General features: G+C 44.6%; 1 protein-coding gene across 3 annotated transcripts in view; it reads right to left on the bottom strand.

The window, feature by feature from the left end:
* Positions 1 to 21,786, bottom strand: part of SPATA1 (spermatogenesis associated 1) — a 124,677-nt gene extending 102,891 nt beyond the window's left edge. For all 3 annotated transcript variants that reach the window (XM_063427623.1, XM_063427624.1, XM_063427626.1), the window contains exons 1-2: positions 21,530 to 21,786; positions 10,892 to 10,998 (exon numbers count right to left, since the gene is read on the bottom strand). In XM_063427623.1, the coding sequence (XP_063283693.1) occupies positions 10,892 to 10,998; positions 21,530 to 21,592 (170 nt within the window). In that variant the 5' untranslated portion in view covers positions 21,593 to 21,786. The remainder of the gene's footprint in view (positions 1 to 10,891; positions 10,999 to 21,529) is intronic.
* Between the last annotated feature and the right edge of the window lie 2,880 nt (positions 21,787 to 24,666).

Here is a 24,666-nt window from a genome sequence, read left to right as displayed (position 1 = left end):
CAAACAGAACTATTGCCCTAACAAAGGACCGGACAGCCCCAAGTTGACCCGAAAAGGATCAATCCGGGTCTGCCGGAGTGTTCCACAAAAGGGGAGCAGTGTAACAGATCCCTAACAACCTCTGGTGGATGTGAAACAAACCAGGGAATTACAATTTACACATCCATTCGCTCCATTCCTCTGTTCGTCTGGTTCCGTGCGAATTTCACGTGTAATGCAGAGGTGGCCGCCATTTCGGGACTTTCCACGTGTTCGCGGCCATCTTGTGTGCGAACAGCGGTGTTTGCCTGCAATCGCATGGAACTGAAAACGGATACGCAAACAGGCGAACACCGCTGAATCCTCCAGACCTCCATAAGTTCGTACGGAAACTACCGAACGTCCCCTCGTTCGGTAGTTATATGCAATCATCTATGGGGATTCCAGCGAACCCCGCGATTCGCATGGATGGCCAGAATATCATACCCTTTTACCGTGCGAACGGAGACCGACCGCAAGGCCAAAACTCATGGAACTAATTTCGGCTAGTTGGTCTGTGCGGTCGGTCAAAACTTTGGAACGTTATATCTCCCGAACTGTACATCCGAATGGGGTGATTTTTGGATATATTGTCCCCCTGAAGGAGAGCTATCCAGCGCTACCGGATTTAAAGCTGTACCCCCTGTTTTTGGGGTACATCCAGAACGGGTGGAAAAATGTGGACATTTTAATTGGGTTATGTAGTTATCTGAGGGGAGGAGACGTGGGGGTGTTACCATCTGTATTATTGGTTGTTTTCATCCTCCCCCTGGGAGTGTTCTGTGTGTATCTATTTCTAATAAAAAGCAGGCTGGGTGTTCCAGTCCTCAGTTCATCTTGACCCTTCAAAACGTAGCCTCGTCTCGTTCTTGGAAGGGGATTATTTGGGAATATTATTCTGCTCCTGTTTACAGCTGAACCTGCTCCTCACTCTGGATATCGTGGATGGGATTACATCAGCCTACTTCTCCACAGCAGCTTGCAGGGAAAAAGGACGTCCTCAACGGCAGAAACCCTCTCTCTATCTGGGTAGCCGTTACACCCCTGTTCATAGTTATCATCCAGGAGATCAAGTGTGGATTAAAGAGTGGAATAATGTACCGTTAGGGCCCAAGTGGAGAGGTCCTTATGTTGTTCTTTTGTCTACCCCTACAGCGATAAAAGTAGCCGAAGTGACTCCGTGGATACATCACTCCAGGGTTAAACCAGCAGCAGTCGATTCTTGGCAAGTTACAGCAGATCCAGAGAATCCCTGCAAGATCCGGTTAAAACGCACTACTCAGTCGGAGTAACGAGGAATCGTGTGGATTACAAATTTTATTGTTACAGGGATTTGGTGCGTGAGTGAGAAGGCCATAATAAAGCCTGTCCGCTTACCAACACATAGTATATAAGCCAGGAAAGTCTCGAAGGGACACCTGTGAAGACGAGCAGAACTCCATTCCCTGCAGCCCTCACATCCTGGAAGCTGAGGCGCCTTCGCACGGACGAAGACTGAGGATGACGGCGAAAGATGTGCTCTTGATAGTGTTTATTTATATGTGTTTTTATATTCAGGAAGGTAGAGGTACCGACACTCCTAGCTGTGAGGTATGCATTAAGACTACGAGAACAGGTAACCATATTTCCCAAACCCTAATCTGGCATTCACAATACGAGTGTAAAGGAGATGTATCGAGATGTAGATACTTAAATATAGACTATAGTGTGTGCCATTTAGGAGTAGGAGAACCTAAGTGCTTCAGTCCGGAGTATCAACCTCGTACAATTTGGTTGACTCTCAGGAACGGAGATCCTCAGGGGACCCTAATTAATAAGACGGTGTTAGAATCCGTACATTCTTCGGGTGTTCTGCTATTTGATGCGTGTAAAGCGATATCGAGTGGTAGAAAGCCGTGGAATGTATGCGGGGATCTTAGATGGGAGAGGACGTATGGGTCTAATGATAAATATATTTGTCCCAGTAGTAAAAATAAATATGTGAGTCCTAGATGCCCAAATAAAGACTATAACTTTTGCCCATATTGGTCTTGTGTGGGGTGGGCGACTTGGGGACAGACAGTAGACAAAGACATGATAGTGACTAAGTTGCCGACTAGCCCATATTGTAAGTCTATGGAATGTAATCCCATCCATATACTTATAAATAACCCCGATAAGTTCTTAGACAAATATGGCAATTTATTTGGGTTTCAGATATACGGGACGGGTTTAGATCCTGGGACATTATTGTTTATAGGGATAGAGACTGATACGGTATCCTCCCAAACTCATCAAGTATACCATTCCTTTTATGAAGAGATGAGTATAGATAATAAGATCCCCCATAATGCTAAAAACCTGTTCATCGATTTAGCCGAAAGTATTGCCGGTAGTCTTAATGTTACCAACTGCTATGTGTGTGGAGGTACTAACATGGGAGACCAATGGCCTTGGGAGGCAAAGGAGGTAATGTCCGGTTCTGAGGCAGTTGACCAACTAATATCTACACAAGCCGATTATCATATGAGTGTTAGAGGTAAATCTGAGTGGAGATTAAAGACCTCCATCATAGGTTATGTTTGCATAGCAAGGAAAGGAATAATGTATAATACTTCTGTAGGAGAATTAACTTGTCTAGGGCAAAAAGCTTATGATGATGATACAAAGAATACAACTTGGTGGTCGGCTTCAAATGTCTCAGAACCATCTAACCCATTTGCTAGATACGCCAATTTAAAGGATGTGTGGTTTGATTTATCCATCACATCTACCTGGAGAGCCCCAGCAAATTTGTACTGGATCTGTGGTAAGAAAGCCTATTCGGAGTTGCCACAGGACTGGGAAGGGGCATGTGTGTTGGGTATGCTCAAACCATCCTTCTTCTTGTTACCGATTGAAACAGGTGAGACTTTAGGTGTTAAAGTGTATGATGTGAATCATAGGAAGAAAAGGGGACCCATAGAGATAGGCACCTGGGAAGATAATGAATGGCCTCCCCAGCGTATCATAGATTATTATGGGCCAGCCACGTGGGCAGAGGATGGTACTTTTGGTTACAGAACCCCTATTTATATGCTCAACCGTATTATAAGATTACAGGCGGTGGTTGAGATTATCACTAACGAAACATCACAAGCGCTCAATCTTCTAGCGAAGCATAACACCAGGATGAGGACAGCAGTCTACCAAAATAGATTAGCCTTGGATTACCTTTTGGCAGTAGAGGGAGGTGTATGTGGGAAGTTTAACCTGAGCAATTGCTGTCTTCAAATAGATGACGAAGGGCAAGCAATAGCTGAGCTTACTAGCCATATGGTTAAACTAGCGCATGTGCCTACTCAGGTATGGAAAGGGTATAATCCAAGTAGTTGGTTTGGTAGCTGGTATGAGTGGTTTGGAGGGCTTAAGGCAGTGGTAGGTGGAGTCCTACTGATTTTAATGTTGTGTCTACTCCTGCCGTGTCTTATACCCTTAGTAGTTAGGTCTGTGCAAAGCCTAATAGGAAATATAGCAGAGAGGAAGGCTGCTGCACAGATAATGGCGATTTATAAGTATAAGGCTTTAGATCAGGGAGAACCAATGCAGGAAGATGAGTGTTAAAAGATTCACATCATAAGATAAGTCTGGTCTGGTTCAAGGTAACTTGCGGTGTATGCAAACCAAGGTTAAGTGATGCCTCAAGTAATTGTAAAATATCGAGAGGCATCAAAGGGGGGAATGTGGTGGAATCTCAGTAAAAATAAATTTAGTAGGCCGAGATTACCACGTGGCATGTGTACGTGCATATGCTGATGTATCGATCAGTTGGTTGCACGAGGCAAGATACGATCAGTAGTGTACGGAGCATGTGCAAGAATACAGGATGTAGTATTCCCCCTCCTCCATTGTGCTGGACAAGCCATGCGGTCAAACAGGAAGTTAATTCTTATTTGTGTTGATTGGTTAAGAGAATGTGCGGGTGGAGCTTAATATGGGAGGAGTTATGTGCCTATATAAGGAGCCTGCACTATTGTCCGAGGCTCAGAACTTGCTGTATTTTGGTGACATTAGTCCCTCTGAGTCCCGATCGGTGATCCAATAAAGAATCTCTTCCTTCCTGAAGAAACCTGTGTCCATCTCTCTGTGCTTGGCTTCCGTCAGTTTCTCCGGTATCAATATCAAATAGAGGAGTTATCTGCTAAACAAAGATCGAAGTTTAGAGGTGTCAGCCAGCGCAGAACAGGAAATCTGGGTGGCTAATATGAATTCTATGCAAATATGTTGTCTGATTGTGCGTATATATTTGTGTATGTGTGCATACATCTTAGCATTTTGCCAACACTACACACAAGCACACCACTGCATTCAAACAACACTACAAACAAACACACCTTTAAAACATCACCATATTTTTATATAACCACACCATTGCCCTATACTGCCAACACTACACACAAATGCATGCCTGTAGCCCCATGTAGCTAGAGCGCAGCTAAGCGGAAAAAGGCCTTGACAGGGGTTAGGAGGCGGGCTTAGGAGGAAGTAAGCAAGGGTTGGAATTTTGGGTAAGTGGGATTGGCTATTTAAATGAGCAGCCATTTTAGGTGAGTCATTCTAACTTTCTACCTGGTTGAGTTTGTCCCACCCACCCTCCCTTTGTTTGTTATGTGTCAATTTACCCGTTTCCTTCACAGCGGTGGGACGGGGAGCTGAAGGAGAGGAAATAGGCTCCCCTGGATGAACGTGAGGTGGAACAAACAAGTTGTGGTCATCGGTGGTTGAGAGGTTTCGAGTCCTGGAGGTGGCTCAGAACCTGGTGGGGCAGGGGTATCCGGGTATACCCCTGCCGTGGTTAATGGATGGTTGGCACTTTTACAATTGGTGGATTGGAATAATGTTGGTGTATGTTATATGTATGTATATGTGTTATTTATATGGGGGTCATTGCCTTTTGTATGGTAGCAGAAGGAACAGGATGCGAGGGGGCGGAGTATGGGGGTCAATGACCCATGTTTACCTGTTAATTTATGATTATCGTTATTATTATTATTATTATTATTGGTTAATAAAGCTGTGGACAGATTTTCCCATATTCCTTAGTGTCTGCGTGTTATTGGGTTGGATATGGGTTTGGTTTGTCCTGGATTCCGACTGCCCAAATGGCGACTATACACTTGTCATGCATTCAAACGCCAACACTACACACCCCTACATTCACTCACACATTTTCCATACAAAAACCCATGCTTACATTTAGATGCACAAACACTGCTCAGTGCTACATTCATTGTAACAAAAATGTGGGTGTTTTTTTTACATTTTAAGGGGGGGAGGGGGGTGCCATAAGGAAGATCCGCCCCGGGTGCCAAATGCTCTAGGTACGCCCCTGACCAAGTGTAATGGTAATAAGCGTTTTTCTGCCTTTTTGACACACAAAGTGAGTTTGCGCAGTATATTTTGCAAGCCTTATTTGTGCTATGACTGTATAATACTTCATATATTGCTCAGCTATGTCGGCTGAGTACAGAAATACCCCCGTATGTACCTTTGCCAGGTATATGTGGACATCAGAGGGGCACATTTGGGACACAGCCCTTCCATTTTTTTTCAAACTTTGAATTTTTACGCTGTGTCCATGTCCCATTTTAGAGTATTTTACCAGGCTATATAATCCAAATACCCCATAAAGCCATACCATTTCTTAAAGAAGACATCCCAGGGTATTTCAAAAGGCATATTTTGAACCTTAGCGTGGGATCATTTTTCCGCTAGCTTGTACCAGGTGTAGTGGTAATGAGTGTTTTTAAATGTATTTTTTTACTTTGTAAAACTTTTTTTACTTTGTAAAACCCGTTTTTAAACTTTTCTTTTTACTTATTAAATGTTTTACACTATCGTAACTTTTTTTTATACTTTTAAAAAAAGTCTAAACTTTTTTTTTACCGTTAACCCCTAACTAGCAGTAAGCAGCACTAACCGTAAATTCCCCATTTTCCCATAACTCCCACCCACCACAGCAAGCAAAATATATAATTATAAAATATTTTAATTAATTAAATAAATTGAACCCCTGAGGGTTAAAAAAATAAAAATAAAAGTTAATCCTCAGGGGTTAAAAAAAATTAGATCACAGTATAATACTGCGATCTGTATGTTGATCACTGTAGGCAGTGATCGACTGGCAGGGAAGGGGTTAATTTTTATTTAGACTGGGTAAAGGGGGGTGGTATTTTTTTTTTTTACTTAAACGTTACTAAAACATTTAAAAAAAAATGTTTTTTACATTTTTAAAGCTTATTTTAAAACTTTTTTAACGTTAACCCCTAGTTAGCCTAACACCAAATTCACCAATTCCCCACTAACTTCCACCCATCCCACCTAGCTAAATATATAATTTTTAAATATTTAAATTAATTAATAAAATAAATGTAACCCTGAGGGTTCAAAAAAATAATAATTAACCCTCAGGGGTTAAAAAAAAAATTAAAAAAATCAGATGACATTAAAATGTTTACCCTGCCAATTGATCACTGTAGTCAGTGATCAATTGGCAGGGAAGGGGTTAATTTTATTAAAACAGGGGAAAGGGGGGGTGGGATTAAACTTTATTTTTTTTTTTTTTACACAGGGAAGCAGATCAGCTCTGATCCGTCTCCCTGCACTTCACACAGAACCCGGAAGTGCAGGGAGGCGGACGGTAAGTACATTGAGCACATGTGCTCGCTCTGACATGCTGTCAGCGCGAGCACCGGTGCTGGGGCAGCCCGATCGGGTGCTCCCGGTCTGCCTGTAATACAGAGGCAGACCGGAGCACCGTTAACCCTGCGATCTGGGGTTAACTTTAGTAAATGACGGAAATTTTCCGTCAACGGTCCTTAACTGAAGGACAAGGTTGACGGAAAATTTCCGTCCGCGGTCGGGAAGGGGTTAACAGAATCAATGTTATTTTTTTTTGTGTGCACACCTATGTAATTATACATGAGTCCATTCTACAAAAGTTTTTCTATTGCCAGGCATCCCCTCCTCTCTGTTCAAGATAGCGAATGTTTTTTCAATTGGTGGCAGTGTTTTACCTTCAGTTATATGCTGATTACTGATACACAGCTTAGTAGATCATGCTGGTTGCAGGAGCACAAATTGGGCTATTAATTGATCTCATAAGTAGGTAACGCTGAAGCCATTACCTGATTTAAAAGCTGTTAATACAGTTTTTTCTTTCACCTGGTCATAACCTTTTATTCTTTAAATCTGAATTCATTTCCGTAGAGCATTAATGTTTTATATTCAGTATTCTCTTTTATCCCCTCGGGGACCTGAAAGTTTGGCAATCCCTTTAGTATATTCAGGTGTGGCATGCTTTTGGTTCTTAAGGAGTTAATGATCAGAAACTTCTGACCGATTCCCCTGTTGTGAAGGGGAACCTTATAGATTCCTTTCTGCAATAAAGGTATTCTTTTAGGCTCATGGGATCCAGGTCACTTTGATACTGTGTATTGCAAGTATTTTAAGGTCTTTCCAGTTCCCAGACCATTCTACCAGGTTTACAATTTCAGGTAAAATTCACCTGCTGCCTGAACAATAGAGGAAATCCCTAAACAGGTAGTTCCATTACGGACCTCTCTTCTGATATTCATGGGGATTCTTCTAGGGGTCCTTATATCTGGAATTACAACCAACGTGTGGCTTTAAGTGGTTGATTCATCCTGCATAATATAATGTGATGCAGCTTGTTGATGACAAACATTTGACTGATATGTTTTACATGGTCTCTGTACCTGGATCTGTATAAGTTACGGTCACTCATAACATTGCATTGATTTAATACCTGTGGATTATATGTTTGGATTGGTGTTGATACCCTGCAGATATAACAAACTGCTTATTATCGCCATAGGCTCTGCCATAAGTCCTTCTTCACTATCTGAAGATACGGTAAGAGGAAGTATGCGGTTGTTGTTCTCATAAGGATAACTGAATATCTTCTACTATCCTGCTTATTATGTGTCGGTTGCCACAATGTATAATGTGTGTAGCGGAAACACTTTGTTGGCTTTCCCCCCTGTATTGTTTTATTGCCCTCACCTACCCTACCTTGTCCCTGAAGACAAATACTGTTCCTGGCCCTTTGATTACTTTGGAGCAGTGTTGCAACTTTAAATGGGCACTTCGGATACAGTCGAAGTGCCGAAGTTGTCGAAGTGACCGGCATCGGACAAAGGACCACGTGGCGGCGGCGGCCATTTTAACGTCGAACACAGCCGACCCTTACCATCGCCTCCACTTCGACTAAGGTCAAAGTACAGGCAACACTTCGAACGGGACTTTGCCGTTTTTATGCAGGAAACTGACCGACTGCACAGCCCAAATCCATGGAACTGTTTTGGGCAGGAAAATGTGCTTGCGGTCGGTCATAAAGGGACCTCCAGTTTACTTTTTATCTACTGGAGGGATTTGTATGATTTTTGAGAGTGTTCCTAATTGAAGTATGCTGATTAAGAAAATGTATGTTTTATGTTTGTGACATGTATATTGTAGAAGTTATAAATATTGTGTAAAAAGTATGTTTTAAACTGTATGGATAAGTGGATTACCTCTCAGGCTAAGGGGAGGGAATCTGTGGGTTGCAACCGTGATGCTATTGGCTATTTTACACCTCCCCTGTGGGCGGTCTTATATGTGTAAGATGGAAATAAAAGCCAGGCTGGATGTGCCAGCCAGCAGTTCTGCTCCTAATACTGTGTGTCCTCCAGTTATTGGGAAAGGTGATGGGATATCTGTGGATTATATTGCTGATCGTGTTATTTACCCTATTGGATTTGTATTTGTTCCTGCATCCTCTGGACATATTGGTGGAGTTCAGCTGTGGGAAATCAGCTCTCCGCTACAATGTGCCTCTGGTTACCACCTTCCCATCAGTATCTTGCCTATTTATATATATATCTTACTTATGTTACACAACAGTCTCTAATAAATCTGATTATACTGTTTGTACTATTTACAAATGTAGGTACTGACAAGGCCCTGGGGAGATAGCGCAGCTAAGCGGACAAGGGCACATGTAGGAGTGTGGGGATAGATGCATGGGATTGGCTAGGAAAGAGTGTGTGGGTGGGATTATGTTCTGTGTAAGACAGTGTGGGGGAGGTCTTACCTCAGTGACACTTGGGATTCGGGCCAGCAAACAGCTTCCCTCCCGCCCACCCTATACTATATTTTGTCGCAGCTAGCCGGGGGTATGTCCTTGCCAATTGAGTTTGAGGTTACGTTTAAGTAGATGGAATGAGATGAACAAGTTTTTTAAGGTCTCAAACCTCCCCTGCTCTAAAGGTTTAACTTTAGGTTGCCTGAGGTCTCGTGCCCATCGAGCGTGGATAAGGTCGGCTGATGGCAGGCATTGGAAGGATTTTTATGACGAGGGGGGAGGTGAGAGGGAGTGGTGATTAGGAACCACTCCATGTTTTATTGGCAAGGACGGTTGGGTCACTGTATAACACTATGGGTGGAGTTATATATGTATATATGTTAATTTATGCTTATTTATGTCTAATGTTTTGGTTACAGAAAAGAAGAGATTTAATAAATAAAGTTATGGATGTGTTATGCAGTAATTTAGTTGTGATAATAAATGCTGTGGCCTGTTTCATCCATACTAAGTGGTCTGTCGTTATTGGGGGGGTTAATGGGGTTAGATGTTGTTCTAGGCTGCATCGCGATTCCCCACTACGTACATACATGGTTGGCCTCCTTATAATTTAGTAGTTGCCACAAATTCTATGGTTCATACCAACATTTCTTTCTTTTTTTTTGCTCAACTAATCTGTATATGGTTCTTCTTGCCTTTGCCTAGTAATGTAATTAGTTTATTCCTCTCCTGTGGCTGATCATTGCTGTATCAATTCATCCACGGTGTGAGGTATTGTTGTGAATCTGAATTTACCAACATCGGGTCATTGTTGCAGTGTATTAATAACAGGCTCTTATTTCTCTACTAGGCTCTGCCTCTTTCTGACAGGCAGGTATTGATTTGTTCCTGTATCTTCAGGTAAGTAGTTCACAAGGCAGGAGGATGCAGTGTGAACCGTATTTAATAAATACATTCAGTTAGTAGTTGGATTCTCAGTGTAATTCTCCCCGTGTTTAATAGCATGGTGTGTCCGTTCTCATCCAGCATTATCGGCTTGTTCCAGTATGATCTCTGGAAGTTATGCCTTTGTCGAGGTTTTGATTTGATATCAATTTGGTTTTATATCAGAATGACATTATCCTTCTCTAGCTTATGCTATAATGGCCTTAATTCCTATCTGGCTCTATATCTATTCAGGATATTTCAGATATCGAATGCCAGGAGGTTGCTGACCTTGCAGCCTATAGGGGAAATTAACTTGTCCGAGCAGATTTTATGACAATTTCCTATTGATTCTTGTTTAGCTTTGTAAAGTCTTCTAAGGTTTATACAGCTCAACAATGGTTTTATAGCTATTAGCTGTTTTTGAACTCTGTCCCTCCCTCTATATATAATGCTTGGGTATTCCCCATGAGTAAATGCTGCCATGAATAATGGTCAGGAAAAAGGAACATTGTTTCATACTTACCGTAATTTTCTTTTCCTGATAATTATTCATGGCAGCATTACGGTCCCACCCATATACTATAGGAGGTGAAGCTAGTTACAAAGACTGCCTGATGGGAAGGGGGAGGATCTATTTATACCAGTTTCAGAGTTCTATTTCCTGTCCTTTCTGCCGTGAGGGGAGGAGCTAACCCATTGAGTAAATGCTGCCATGAATAATTATCAGGAAAATAAAATTACGGTAAGTATGAAATCATTTTCCTATATATATATATATATATCTCATTATATTTATCTTTATATAAATCATTATAAGTGTAGGCAGGATACAATATGTCTTACCGAATAAATCCAACAGAGATGAACTTATTGATGGCTTCAGAGGGAACTTTATTTAGCTTGGGGTTCCATACCTCATCCGGGACATAGTACACGTGGAGGTCTATCAGCTGGAAACACAAAAACCATCATCTAACACATTGTATCGGAGATATTTTTGGACATTATAACATGTTATTATTCTGATATAGCAATCGATTTTTACTGCTAAATTTACCATTCTACATTAATATACCACACGCCATGTACGTGTTACATTTACCATTCTACATTAAAGGGACACTATAGTCACACAGACCACTTTGGCTCAATGAAGTGGTCTGGGTGTCAGGTCCCTCTAGGGTTAACCCTGCCTGATGTAAACATAACAGCCAGTTTCTGAAACTGCTCTGTTTACATCTGGGGTTAAGCCAGCCTCTAGTGGCTGTCTTCTGGACAGCCACTAGAGGCGCATCGGCAATGATTGAGGCATATTATGCCTCAATCACGCAAAGCGCCCATAGGAAAGCATTGAAAAATGCTTTCCTACGGACACTTTGAATGCGCGGGCGGCAGTGCCGCGCATGCGCATTCGGCGCCAGTGACATCAGACAAGTATGCTGACGTCAGCGGGGGAGGAGAGGTAAGGGAGCCCAGCGGGGGAAAGGGTGAGAAGCTGAAGAGGTTTTAACCCCTTCAGCGCCGCGGGAGGGGGACCCTGAGGGTGGGGGCACTCTCAGGGTACTATAGTGTCCCTTTAATATACCATACACCATGTACTTGTTACAAGGCCCATTATAATATGATCCCAGATACCCCAGGATTACAGGGCCCAGTATAATATGTTCCCAAGTACCCCAGGATTACAGGGCCCAGTATAATATGTTCCCAAGTACCCCAGGATTACAGGGCCCAGTATAATATGTTCCCAAGTACCCCAGGATTACAGGGCCCAGTATAATATGTTCCCAAGTACCCCAGGATTACAGGGCCCAGTATAATATGTTCCCAAGTACCCCAGGATTACAGGGCCCAGTATAATATGTTCCCAAGTACCCCAGGATTACAGGGCCCAGTAAAATATGATAACAGGTATCGCAGGATTATAGAGCCCATTATAATATGATCCCAGATACCCTAAGATTACATGGCCCAGTATAATATGATCCTGGGTTCTCTGGGATTACAAGGCCCAGTATAGTATGATCCCAGGATTACACGGCCCAGTATAATATGATCCCGGGTTCCCTAGGATTACAAGGCCCAGTATAGTATGATCCCAGGATTACAAGACCCAGTATAATATGTTCCCAAGTACCCCAGGATTACAGGGCCCAGTATAATATGTTCCCAAGTACCCCAGGATTACAGGGCCCAGTATAATATGTTCCCAAGTACCCCAGGATTACAAGGCCCAGTATAATATGTTCCCAAGTACCCCAGGATTACAGGGCTCAGTATAATATGTTCCCAAGTACCCCAGGATTACAGGGCCCAGTATAATATGTTCCCAAGTACCCCAGGATTACAGAGCCCAGTATAATATGTTCCCAAGTACCCCAGGATTACAGGGCCCAGTATAATATGTTCCCAAGTACCCCAGGATTACAAGGCCCAGTAAAATATGATAACAGGTATCGCAGGATTATAGAGCCCATTATAATATGATCCCAGATACCCCAAGATTACATGGCCCAGTATAATATGATCCTGGGTTCTCTGGGATTACAAGGCCCAGTATAATATGATCCCAGGATTACACGGCCCAGTATAATATGATCCCGGGTTCCCTAGGATTACAAGGCCCAGTATAGTATGATCCCAGGATTACAAGACCCAGTATAATATGATCCCAGATACCCCAGGATTACACGGCCCAGTATGTTATGATCCCAGATGTGACAGACCCATCCGTATGGACTAAAAATACTGTATTCGTCTGTTTTGCCGTTTGCATGAATTCCCCCATTCGTATGCCTTGATTAAGGGAATGTATTTGTTTGTCGACCGAAACTACCGAACGGACGGCCACCCAGAAGAGAAGTGTGCTGCTGGTTAACCTATTGATCGCAATTAGAACGTTGAGGTTAACCACAGACACTTCTCAATTAAAACCGAAGTCGTCGTTCGTATGTATGGTCGTCTTTCGTATGTCGACCACGAGGCGGCGGCCATTTTAACTATGCGAAAGCCCAGCGGTGTTCGATGATTATTTCATGGAACTCAAAACGGACACTTTTTCAACCGAACACTGCTGAAGCCATCGACCTCCCCTTCTCAATCGACAGAAGCATACGAATACCGGCCGTTCGGGAGATTTAACAACACGAATGGACTTAATCCAGATAGCCGTCCCATGGAGTCGATCGCATACCGAAGAGCTATAACAGACTTTGACTCCATGGCGATTGAACTATGCGTATGGGATCTGAGCGCTATTCGCCAATAATATGCACTCAAATCCAGGCTATCTGGGGATGTGTTATACGAATGCAATATGTTCGGCAGTTATAAAGTTATAGATTTTAATGTGTTTTATAACTTTGAATTAAAATGGCGATGTGCCTCTGCTCGGGGAGATAATTGAATTACTTCCCAATTATCTCCCGAGCAGAGGGGAGGAAACTGTAATGTATGTTGGGAATATTGTGGGGATGTAAGTCTGAAATGTCCCCATGTCCTTCTGTTATTCCAGTCTCCCATTTGGTCCCCTAGGGGAGTGTCCACCAAGTGAGAGACCTGCATAAATACGGGCAGGTAGCGGAGCTTGGTCTCGTTATTGGGGGGGATTTTATTACCGGCGACTAGAGACTGCTTATTGGGATTATTGGCCGCTTGGAAACTATTGCCGTTTGGCTGTAAGTGGCGATTCGTGCATTTGGAGCTCAAGCAGGGAAAGAGCCGTACAGGTACCGGTCGGGAGTTTGGAGTGTTCCCTAGCTGGCGGTTCGCATGGTTATACTGTGTACGCTATCAGACCACATTATTGCGACCGGGGAGCATTCACTAAACGGCGGTTTGTGCATTTACTACTGGAGGTACCGTAACACCAGATGCCCAGTATAATATGATCCCAAGCACACAGGATTATAGGGCCCAGTTTAATATGATCCCAGGATTAGAGGGCACAGTATAATAGGATCCCAAGTACCTCAGGATAAAAAGGCCTAGTATAATATGATCCCAGATACCCCAGGATTACAGGGCCCAGTATAATATGATCCCAAGCACACAGGATTATAGGGCCCAGTTTACTATCCCAGGATTAGAGGGCACAGTATAATAGAATTCCGGGTTCCCTAGGATTACAAGGCCCAGTATAATATGATCCCAGGATTACAAGACCCAGTATGTTATGATCCCAGATACCCCAGGATTACACGGCCCAGTATGTTATGATCCCAGATATCCCAGGATTACACGGCCCAGTATGTTATGATCCCAGATACCCCAGGATTACACGGCCCAGTATGTTATGATCCCAGATACCCCAGGATTACACGGCCCAGTATGTTATGATCCCAGATACCCCAGGATTACACGGCCCAGTATGTTATGATCCCAGATACCCCAGGATTACACGGCCCAGTATGTTATGATCCCAGATACCCCAGGATTACACGGCCCAGTATGTTATGATCCCAGATACCCCAGGATTACACGGCCCAGTATGTTATGATCCCAGATACCCCAGGATTACACGGCCCAGTATGTTATGATCCCAGATACCCCAGGATTACACGGCCCAGTATGTTATGATCCCAGATACCCCAGGATAACACGGCCCAGTATGTTATGATCCCAGATACCCCAGGATTACACGGCCCAGTATGTTATGATCCCAGATACCCCAGGATTACACGGCCCAGTATGTTATGATCCCAGATACCCCAGGATTACACGGCCCAGTATGTTATGATCCCAGATACCCCAGGATTACACGGCCCAGTATGTTATGATCCCAGATACCCCAGGATTACACGGCCCAGTATGTTATGATCCCAGATACCCCAGGATTACACGGCCCAGTATGTTATGATCCCAGATACCCCAGGATTACACGGCCCAGTATGTTATGATCCCAGATACCCCAGGATTACACGGCCCAGTATGTTATGATCCCAGATACCCCAGGATTACACGGCCCAGTATGTTATGATCCCAGATACCCCAGGATTACACGGCCCAGTATGTTATGATCCCAGATACCCCAGGATTACACGGCCCAGTATGTTATGATCCCAGATACCCCAGGATTACACGGCCCAGTATGTTATGATCCCAGATACCCCAGGATTACACGGCCCAGTATGTTATGATCCCAGATACCCCAGGATTACACGGCCCAGTATGTTATGATCCCAGATACCCCAGGATTACACGGCCCAGTATGTTATGATCCCAGATACCCCAGGATTACACGGCCCAGTATGTTATGATCCCAGGAACCCCAGGATTACACGGCCCAGTATGTTATGATCCCAGGATTAGAGGGCACAGTATAATAGGATCCCAAGTACCTCAGGATAAAAAGGCCTAGTATAATATGATCCCAGATACCCCAGGATTACAAGGCCCAATATAATATGATCCCAGATACCCCGTGTGACGAACTGCACTTTGCCACTGGCTTTTGGAGGGGCCTGATGGCCCTATAAAACTATGGCCCCTGGGGGGTTTTGCCCTATAAAACCTCTATTTGGACGCATTGGGTTTTAAGGCACTGGTTCTGCCCCTTTAAATTATATTGGAGCAGTTCTACACCACAGTTCTATAGGGCCCAGCACTTCAGATACAGACGAAGTGTCGAAGTCGAAGTGGCCGCCATTCTACATACGAACTTGTGGCGGCGGCTATTTTAATTCAGTCGAAATCGTTCAGCGGTGTTTGGTCGTTGAGTTCATGGAACTCAAATCGGACACGCAATGGCACGAACACCGCTGAACTTTACCTTCTCCAGAACTTCGACGGGAGTCGAACGGTGTTCGACAATTCGAACGCCACTTTAACTTTAGCTATTTGCACGAACGGTCCACGTTCGTGAATTCAAACGGAGCTTAGTATGGAACATAGGCCGCACAGCCAAATTCTCTGCAACTGTTTTGGGCATGAAATCATGCGTGCGGTCGGTCAAAGGAGACTTCCATGGAACTTTTGAACCCCTGCTCTGATATGGGTGATTTTTGGATATGTTGTTCACCCAGTTTAGGGCTATCCAGGGATGTATATTTATGGGCATATGTTTGAGTTTTGGGGTGTTTCTGAACTTTGGGTAAAAATTTATATTTTCTGCCTGTGGATAATTAAGTTATTCCATTAGCTATCTTATTATATCACAGGCAGAGGGGAGGGATTGCTGACTGTATGTGGGAGTGTTACTGTAATAATTATTGTTCCTATTGGTCTATGTTCTTTTTTGTCCCTGTGTTCCATCAGGTCCAGGGGTTGTGCCTCTGGCCTGAAAATCTGTATAAAAGAAATGCCTTTGTGCTCAATAAACCAGACCTTCTTACCCTCAACTCGCAGCCTCATTTCGTGTTGTAGGGAACAGCTATAACTGCTATATCACTGCTAGCTCTTGTAAGAGCTCTCTTCAGCTATACAGCTATACTCTCCTGGAGGAGAGGTCCTTCCCACATGGTCCTGGATCCAGTTTTCAGCTACCGAGACTAAGTCCCGTTCGGCTGTTTGAACACACTGTTATACTGAGCCAAATGCATGAATGGCCCCGTTTTCTGTGTAAAATAGACCGACCGTCAGTCATAAAGGACTTCCAGCTAACTTTTTAACCCTTGGATGGAATTGGCTGAATTTTGGATATGTTTGAAAGTAAAGTGTGCTGAGTTCGAATATGTAACACTCTTTATGAAGGTTTAATGTGTATTTTTAAAGTTACAGTGTATGTGTAAAAAGTGTATTTTTCCTGCCTGTGATAATTGCATTAACCCATTGTGTTCAGTAAATATATCACAGGCAGAGGGGGGGGGGGGGGGGGAGGGGGGGGGGTTTGTGTGTAGTTGCTGGGAGTGTTTTATTGTAATGTACGTATTTTATTGGTTGTTTTAAAAAAAAAACTGTGGGCGGTACGATGTTTGTAAAATGGGCATAAAAGCAGAGTGTTGGATTAAAAGTTCAGTTCTTCTTCACCCTTAATCTAGAGTCCTGTCTCTTATTGGGGGAATTGCTATATCACTACAAGGGATTGCTATGCTCTGCATGTTCCTTTGGATAATCACTTCTAAGCTCTTTTAAGAACTTGTTCCTGTCTTGCTCTCGGATGGAGTGTACGGTGGTTATGGTGTCAGCTGGAGTGCTTGGAGCCCTCAGGAAGCGCTAGGAGCATCCTTCAACGGAGGTACCCAGTCAGGGTGCCAGGTGATCCGTTACACAGGGCCCAGTATAATAGGACCCCAGGATTAAAGGGCCCAGTATAATATGATCGCAGGGCTATAGGGCCCAGTATAATATGATCGCAGGGCTATAGGGCCCAGTATAATATGATCGCAGGGCTATAGGGCCCAGTATAATATGATCGCAGGGCTATAGGGCCCAGTATAATATGATTCCAGGATTACAGGGCCCAGTATAATATGATCCCAGGATTACAGGGCCCAGTATAATATGATCCCAGGATTACAGGGCCCAGTATAATATGATCCCAGGGCTATGGGGCCCAGTATAATATGATCCCAGGATTACAGGGCCCAGTATAATATGATCCCAGGGCTATAGGGCCCAGTATTATAGAGCCCAGTATAATATGATCCCAGGGCTATAGGGCCCAGTATTATAGAGCCCAGTATAATATGATCACAGGGCTATAGGGCCAGGTATAATATGAGCCCAGGATTACAGGGCCCAGTATAATATGATTCCAGGATTACAGGGCCCAGTATAATATGATCACAGGGCTATAGGGCCCAGTATAATATGACCCCAGGGCTATAGGGCCCAGTATAATATGATCCCAGGATTAAAGGGCCCAGTATAATATGATCCCAGGATTAAAGGGCCCAGTATAATATGATCCCAGGGCTATAGGGCCCAGTATAACATGATCCCAGGATTACAGGGCCCAGTATAATATGATCCCAGGGCTATGGGGCCCAGTATAATATGATCCCATGATTACAGGGCCCAGTATAATATGAACCCAGGGCTATAGGACCCAGTATTATAAAGCCCAGTATAATATGATCCCAGGGCTATAGGGCCCAGTATTATAGAGCCCAGTATAATATGAACCCAGGGCTATATGGCCAGGTATAATATGAGCCCAGGATTACAGGGACCAGTATAATATGATCCCAGGGCTATAGGGCCCAGTATAATATGAACCCAGGGCTATAGGGCCCAGTATAATATGAACCCAGGGCTATAGGGCCCAGTATAATATGAACCCAGGGCTATAGGGCCCAGTATAATATGAACCCAGGGCTATAGGGCCCAGTATAATATGAACCCAGGGCTGTAGGGCCCAGTATAATATGATCGCAGGGCTATAGGGCCCAGTATAATATGAACCCAGGGCTATAGGGCCCAGTATTATAGAGCCCATTATAATATGATTCCAGGGCTATAGGGCCAGGTATAATAGAGCCCAGTATAATATTATCCCAGGGCTATAGGGCCCAGTATAATATGATCCCAGGATTACAGGGCCCAGTATAATATGATTCCAGGATTACAAGGCCCAGTATAATATGATCCCAGGGCTATAGGGCCCAGTATAATATGATCCCATGATTACAGGGCCCAGTATAATATGATCCCAGGGCTATAGGGCCCAGTATTATAGAGCCCATTACAGGGCCCAGTATAATATGATCCTAGGGCTATAGGGCCCAGTATAATATGATCCCAGGGCTATAGGGCCCAGTATAATATGATCCCAGGGCTATAGGGCCCAGTAATATATGATCCCAGGGCTATAGGGCCCAGTATAATATGATCCCAGGATTACAGGGCCCAGTATAATATGATCCCAGGGCTATAGGGCCCAGTATAATATGATCCCATGATTACAGGGCCCAGTTTAATATGATCCCAGGGCTATAGGGCCCAGTATTATAGAGCCCATTATAATATGATTCCAGGGCTATAGGGCCCAGTATAATATGATCCCACGGCTATAGGGCCCAGTATAATATGATCCCAGGATTACAGGGCCCAGTATAATATGATCCCAGGGCCATAGGGCCCAGTATAATATGATCCCAGGATTACAGGGCCCAGTATAATATGATCGCAGGGCTATAGGGCCCAGTATAATATGATCCCAGGATTACAGGGCCCAGTACAATATGATCCCAGGATTACAGGGCCCAGTATAATATGATCCCATGATTACAGGGCCCAGTATAATATGATCCCAGGGCTATAGGGCCCAGTATTATAGAGCCCATTATAATATGATTCCAGGGCTATAGGGCCCAGTATAATATGATCCCACGGCTATAGGGCCCAGTATAATATGATCCCAGGATTACAGGGCCCAGTATAATATGATCCCAGGGCCATAGGGCCCAGTATAATATGATCCCACGGCTATAGGGCCCAGTATAATATGATCCCAGGATTACAGGGCCCAGTATAATATGATCCCAGGGCTATAGGGCCCAGTATAATATGATCCCAGGATTACAGGGCCCAGTATAATATGATCCCAGGATTACAGGGCCCAGTATATTATGATCCCAGTATAATAGGGCCCAGTATAATATGATCCCAGGGCTATAGGGCCCAGTATAATATGATCCCAGGGCTATAGGGCCCAGTAAAATATGATCCCAGGGCTATAGGGCCCAGTATAATATGAACCCAGGGCTATAGGGCCCAGTATAATATGATCCCAGGGCTATAGGGCCCAGTATTATAGAGCCCATTATAATATGATTCCAGGGCTATAGGGCCAGGTATAATAGAGCCCAGTATAATATTATCCCAGGGCTATAGGGCCCAGTATAATATGATCCCAGGATTACAGGGCCCAGTATAATATGATCCCAGGGCTATAGGGCCCAGTATAATATGATCCCACGGCTATAGGGCCCAGTATAATATGATCCCAGGATTACAGGGCCCAGTATAATATGATCCCAGGGCCATAGGGCCCAGTATAATATGATCCCAGGATTACAGGGCCCAGTATAATATGATCCCAGGATTACAGGGCCCAGTATATTATGATCCCAGTATAATAGGGCCCAGTATAATATGATCCCAGGGCTATAGGGCCCAGTATAATATGATCCCAGGGCTATAGGGCCCAGTAAAATATGATCCCAGGGCTATAGGGCCCAGTATAATATGAACCCAGGGCTATAGGGCCCAGTATAATATGAACCCAGGGCTATAGGGCCCAGTATAATATGAACCCAGGGCTATAGGGCCCAGTATAATATGATCCCAGGGCTATAGGGCCCAGTATTATAGAGCTCATTATAATATGATTCCAGGGCTATAGGGCCAGGTATAATAGAGCCCAGTATAATATTATCCCAGGGCTATAGGGCCCAGTATAATATGAACCCAGGGCTATAGGGCCCAGTATAATATGATCCCAGGGCTATAGGGCCCAGTATTATAGAGCCCATTATAATATGATTCCAGGGCTATAGGGCCAGGTATAATAGAGCCCAGTATAATATGATCCCAGGGCTATAGGGCCCAGTATTATAGAGCCCATTATAATATGATTCCAGGGCTATAGGGCCAGGTATAATAGAGCCCAGTATAATATTATCCCAGGGCTATAGGGCCCAGTATAATATGATCCCAGGATTACAGGGCCCAGTATAATATGATCCCATGGCTATAGGGCCCAGTATAATATGATTCCAGGATTACAGGGCCCAGTATAATATGATCCTAGGGCTATAGGGCCCAGTATAATATGATCCCAGGGCTATAGGGCCCAGTATAATATGATCCCAGGGCTATAGGGCCCAGTAATATATGATCCCAGGGCTATAGGGCCCAGTATATAGGATCATAATATGATCCCAGGATTACAGGGCCCAGTATAATATGATCCCAGGATTACAGGGCCCAGTATAATATGATCCCAGGGCTATAGGGCCCAGTATAATATGATCCCAGGGCTATAGGGCCCAGTATAATATGATCCCAGGGCTATAGGGCCCAGTATAATATGATCCCAGGGCTATAGGGCCCAGTATAATATGATCCCAGGGCTATAGGGCCCAGTATAATATGATCCCAGGGCTATAGGGCCCAGTATAATATGATCCCAGGGCTATAGCGCCCAGTATAATATGATCCCAGGGCTATAGGGCCCAGTATAATATGATCCCAGGGCTATAGGGCCCAGTATAATATGATCCCAGGGCTATAGCGCCCAGTATAATATGATCGCAGGGCTATATGGCCCAGTATAATATGATCCTAGAGCTATAGCGCCCAGTATAATATGATCCCAGGGCTATAGCGCCCAGTATAATATGATCCCAGGATTACAGGGCCCAGTATAATATGATCCTAGGGCTATAGCGCCCAGTATAATATGATCGCAGGGCTATAGCGCCCAGTATAATGATATCCTGAGTACCCCAGGATTACAGGACTCAGTATCCAATGATCCCATGTAGCCCCTACCCTGAATCCGAGAAAGTTTGTATTAATAAATGTAAATGTTCTTACCCCAGCTGTAGATGGTCTTGTGGGATAAAATGAAGGATTCCTCGAGGTCTCGTTGGTTTCCATTTGGGTTCTTTCACATCACTGCTTTTATATCCCGTGGTACTAAACTCACACTAGCAGAATGGCTAGAAACCCAGACTCTGGGCCAGCAGGAGCCATTTCTTTAATTCAGTTCTTTGCTAACACTCGGCTTCTCAGTCTGATCAGGTGAACACAATGCAGAGACACACCTCGAACACTAAACATTGTCTCCATCACAAAGCTGCAGGTAAATTGCATCAGATAAGCTGTGTTTGTACCAGTAACCAAGCAGGCAGGGAGGGGTAATTAGTAGCCAAGAAACGGCTCAATTAAAAGGAGGAATAACGTTCCCAGAGTTCAGTGTTTAAACTCTGTTATTAATCAGGCAGTGGATATGATGTATACAGCCTGGCTTCTGAGGATGCTAGGATGGGGGGTCAGACTGTCTGCGCTGTGAGCCGGACCCCCAGAGCACCATTAAATGTTGACCCATCCCCAAACTCTAATTTGTTGTGTTGCACTGCATCTCCCACCCCACTAATCCCCCCCCATTCAGCTATTTTGAACTTGAATTTGACTTTGAATTTTCACTTTAGTGAAAAACCCCGATATCTGCCCATGGTATCACAGTATGCCAATCCAAATGGGAAAACGAGACATGCACAAACCCAAAACCTGCTTTCCCAAGTGTGGCGGAACGTGCCTTTCCTTTGTACTAATTTAACTTTTTGTCCATTCAGGAGTTATTGTACCCGAACCAACCTTGGTTCCACTCCCGAACGGAGACCACCCCTGCACCCTATTAGAATCCTTGAACATCGATTAACATACGTACAAACCTCTGGTGAGCTGAATAAGCTAAACGCGCGTCAGGGGCACCTCTGCTATCACTAGGATCTTACCAACGAACCAGGGCCGGACTGGCCCACCGGGATACCGGGAAATTTCCCGGTGGGCCGCGGCACCTGGGGCCATGTAGCTTCCCTGCGAGTATGAAGGAGATAGTGCGCACACTCCGAGTGGCTGTCTGCGGCCGCAGCAAGGGCAAGGATGGTGGCCGCCTGGCAGGTGATAATGACAGCAGTGCAGGACATCCCAGGAGGACTGAGGGAGAACAGCAATGTGGTGTTCTCCCTCTCTATCATGCTCCCTCAAAATTCCCAGCACAGCCACACCATAGAGTAGTGGTTACTCTATGATGTGGCTGTGCTGGAAATTGTGGGAACTTTGAGGGAGCATGATAGAGAGGGAGAACACCATGTATGTACGTAGTGGGGAATCACGATGCAGCCTAGAACAAAATCTAACCCTATTCAACCCCCCAGTAATGACAGACCACTTAGTATGGATGAAACAGGCCACAGCATTTATTATCACAAACTAAATTACTGCATAACACATCCATAACTTTATTTATTAAATCTCTTCTTTTCTGTAACCAAAACGTTAGACATAAATAAGCATAAATTAACATATATACATATATAACTCCACACATAGTGTTATACAGTGACCCAACCGTCCTTGCCAATAAACATACAGTGGTTCCTAATCACCACTCCCTCTCACCTCCCCCCTCGTCATAAAAATCATATCTTTCCAATGCCCGCCATCAGCCGACCTTATCCACGCTCGATGGGCACGAGACCTCAGGCAACCTTTGTTAACCTTTGAAGCAGGGGAGGTTTGAGACCTTAAAAAACTTGTTCATCTCATTCCATATACTTAAACGTAACCCCTCAAACTCAATTGGCAAGGACATACCCCCGCCACAACCCCGCTGTTTTACACCTAAAATCAGCGGGGGACCCCACCACAACCAGCCATGGCCTGTTCCACCACTTCCTGCGGCGTTAGATTAACATAGAATAAATACTGCACCAGTAAATGAAATAACAATTCGGGATCAAGCTAAAAATAACATAACATAGTGCAAAACGTAATGCTAGACCCCTTATGTAGAGTAAAACTCACAGGATTGAAAGCCGTCCCAGGCTCTATATAATATGCAGGAGGGAGCCTAAAAAGGCTAAAACAATACCTTTTGAGGGGAGCAGCAAAGGATACAAAGTGGAGAATCCAAAATTCATTGAACAAATAAACAATTAAAACAGGGACAAAAGCAGTGTATAAATAGTAAAATATACTAGGCACAAAGCCAAAATAAAACACCGCAGAGTAAACAAGAAAAAGTCCCAGATACAATACTTCGGTCTAGCAGCAACCGCGTTTCAACTCCAGCCGGAGCCTTCCTCATAGGCCTTGTCCGACCTCCAGCAAGCGCACCCATCCCCTCGAGATAACCAGGCCACATCCGGCCAAACCCCAGGGCAAAATGGAATCCCCCAAGCCAAACCTAGAAACCCATCTTGTCCGATTTCTGACGGCAGCGCACCAGGGCACTCACATTGCTGAGCGCACTGCCAACCGGAATGGGCGATAGCTTCAGCCCGGCCCCTGAGAACCTCTGGTAAGAAACAGAATGCGTAACATGTCCAGATTTAAGAACACCCAAATCCCAAACAGCCACCGAATCCCGATCAGTCCACCCAGACAGAAGACAAAAAAAACCCGGTACCCCTAGGAGACGGGACAGCTGACCCAGGAAGAGGAGGAGCCACACCTCCCTCATGTATCAAGCGCCAGACCACCGAACCTCCACTCCCAAAGGCGTAAGATTCAATTACTCACCCCGCACCTCCTGTCCCAAATGACAGATGAGCATCCCCACCCTCTTTATACTGGGGTGGGGGGGGGGGGGAGGAGACAGTTACCGCGGGGATAAATCCATTTGGAGACCAGCAGGGTCAACCCAAGGAACCTACCACCCTGACCCCTGCCATCCTGTAGCAGTACTTACCCTCTCCAGGGGCCGGCCGGGGTCCTCTCTTCTCGCCGCGCGCGGTCCTGCTCCTGCACGAGCTGCGCGCGGCTCGTCCGACGATGTGATCAAGAAGGCGGGCAGTGACCGCGAGAAGCGGTCACGTGTCCCGCCTGACACTAAGAGCGCGCCGCGTGTCTCGGCGCGCTCTTAAAGGGACAGTGGGAGACAAAATTAGAATCAGTCTCCCATTGGCCCCTGTCATGCCACGTTCCCCATACACTCACGTTTTGGG

This window comes from Pelobates fuscus, chromosome 7 (genome assembly GCF_036172605.1).
Source record: "Pelobates fuscus isolate aPelFus1 chromosome 7, aPelFus1.pri, whole genome shotgun sequence".
In the NCBI taxonomy this organism is placed as follows: domain Eukaryota; kingdom Metazoa; phylum Chordata; class Amphibia; order Anura; family Pelobatidae; genus Pelobates; species Pelobates fuscus.
Note: the sequence above shows the minus strand (reverse complement) of the source record. Positions and strands in the feature narration are given on the sequence as shown.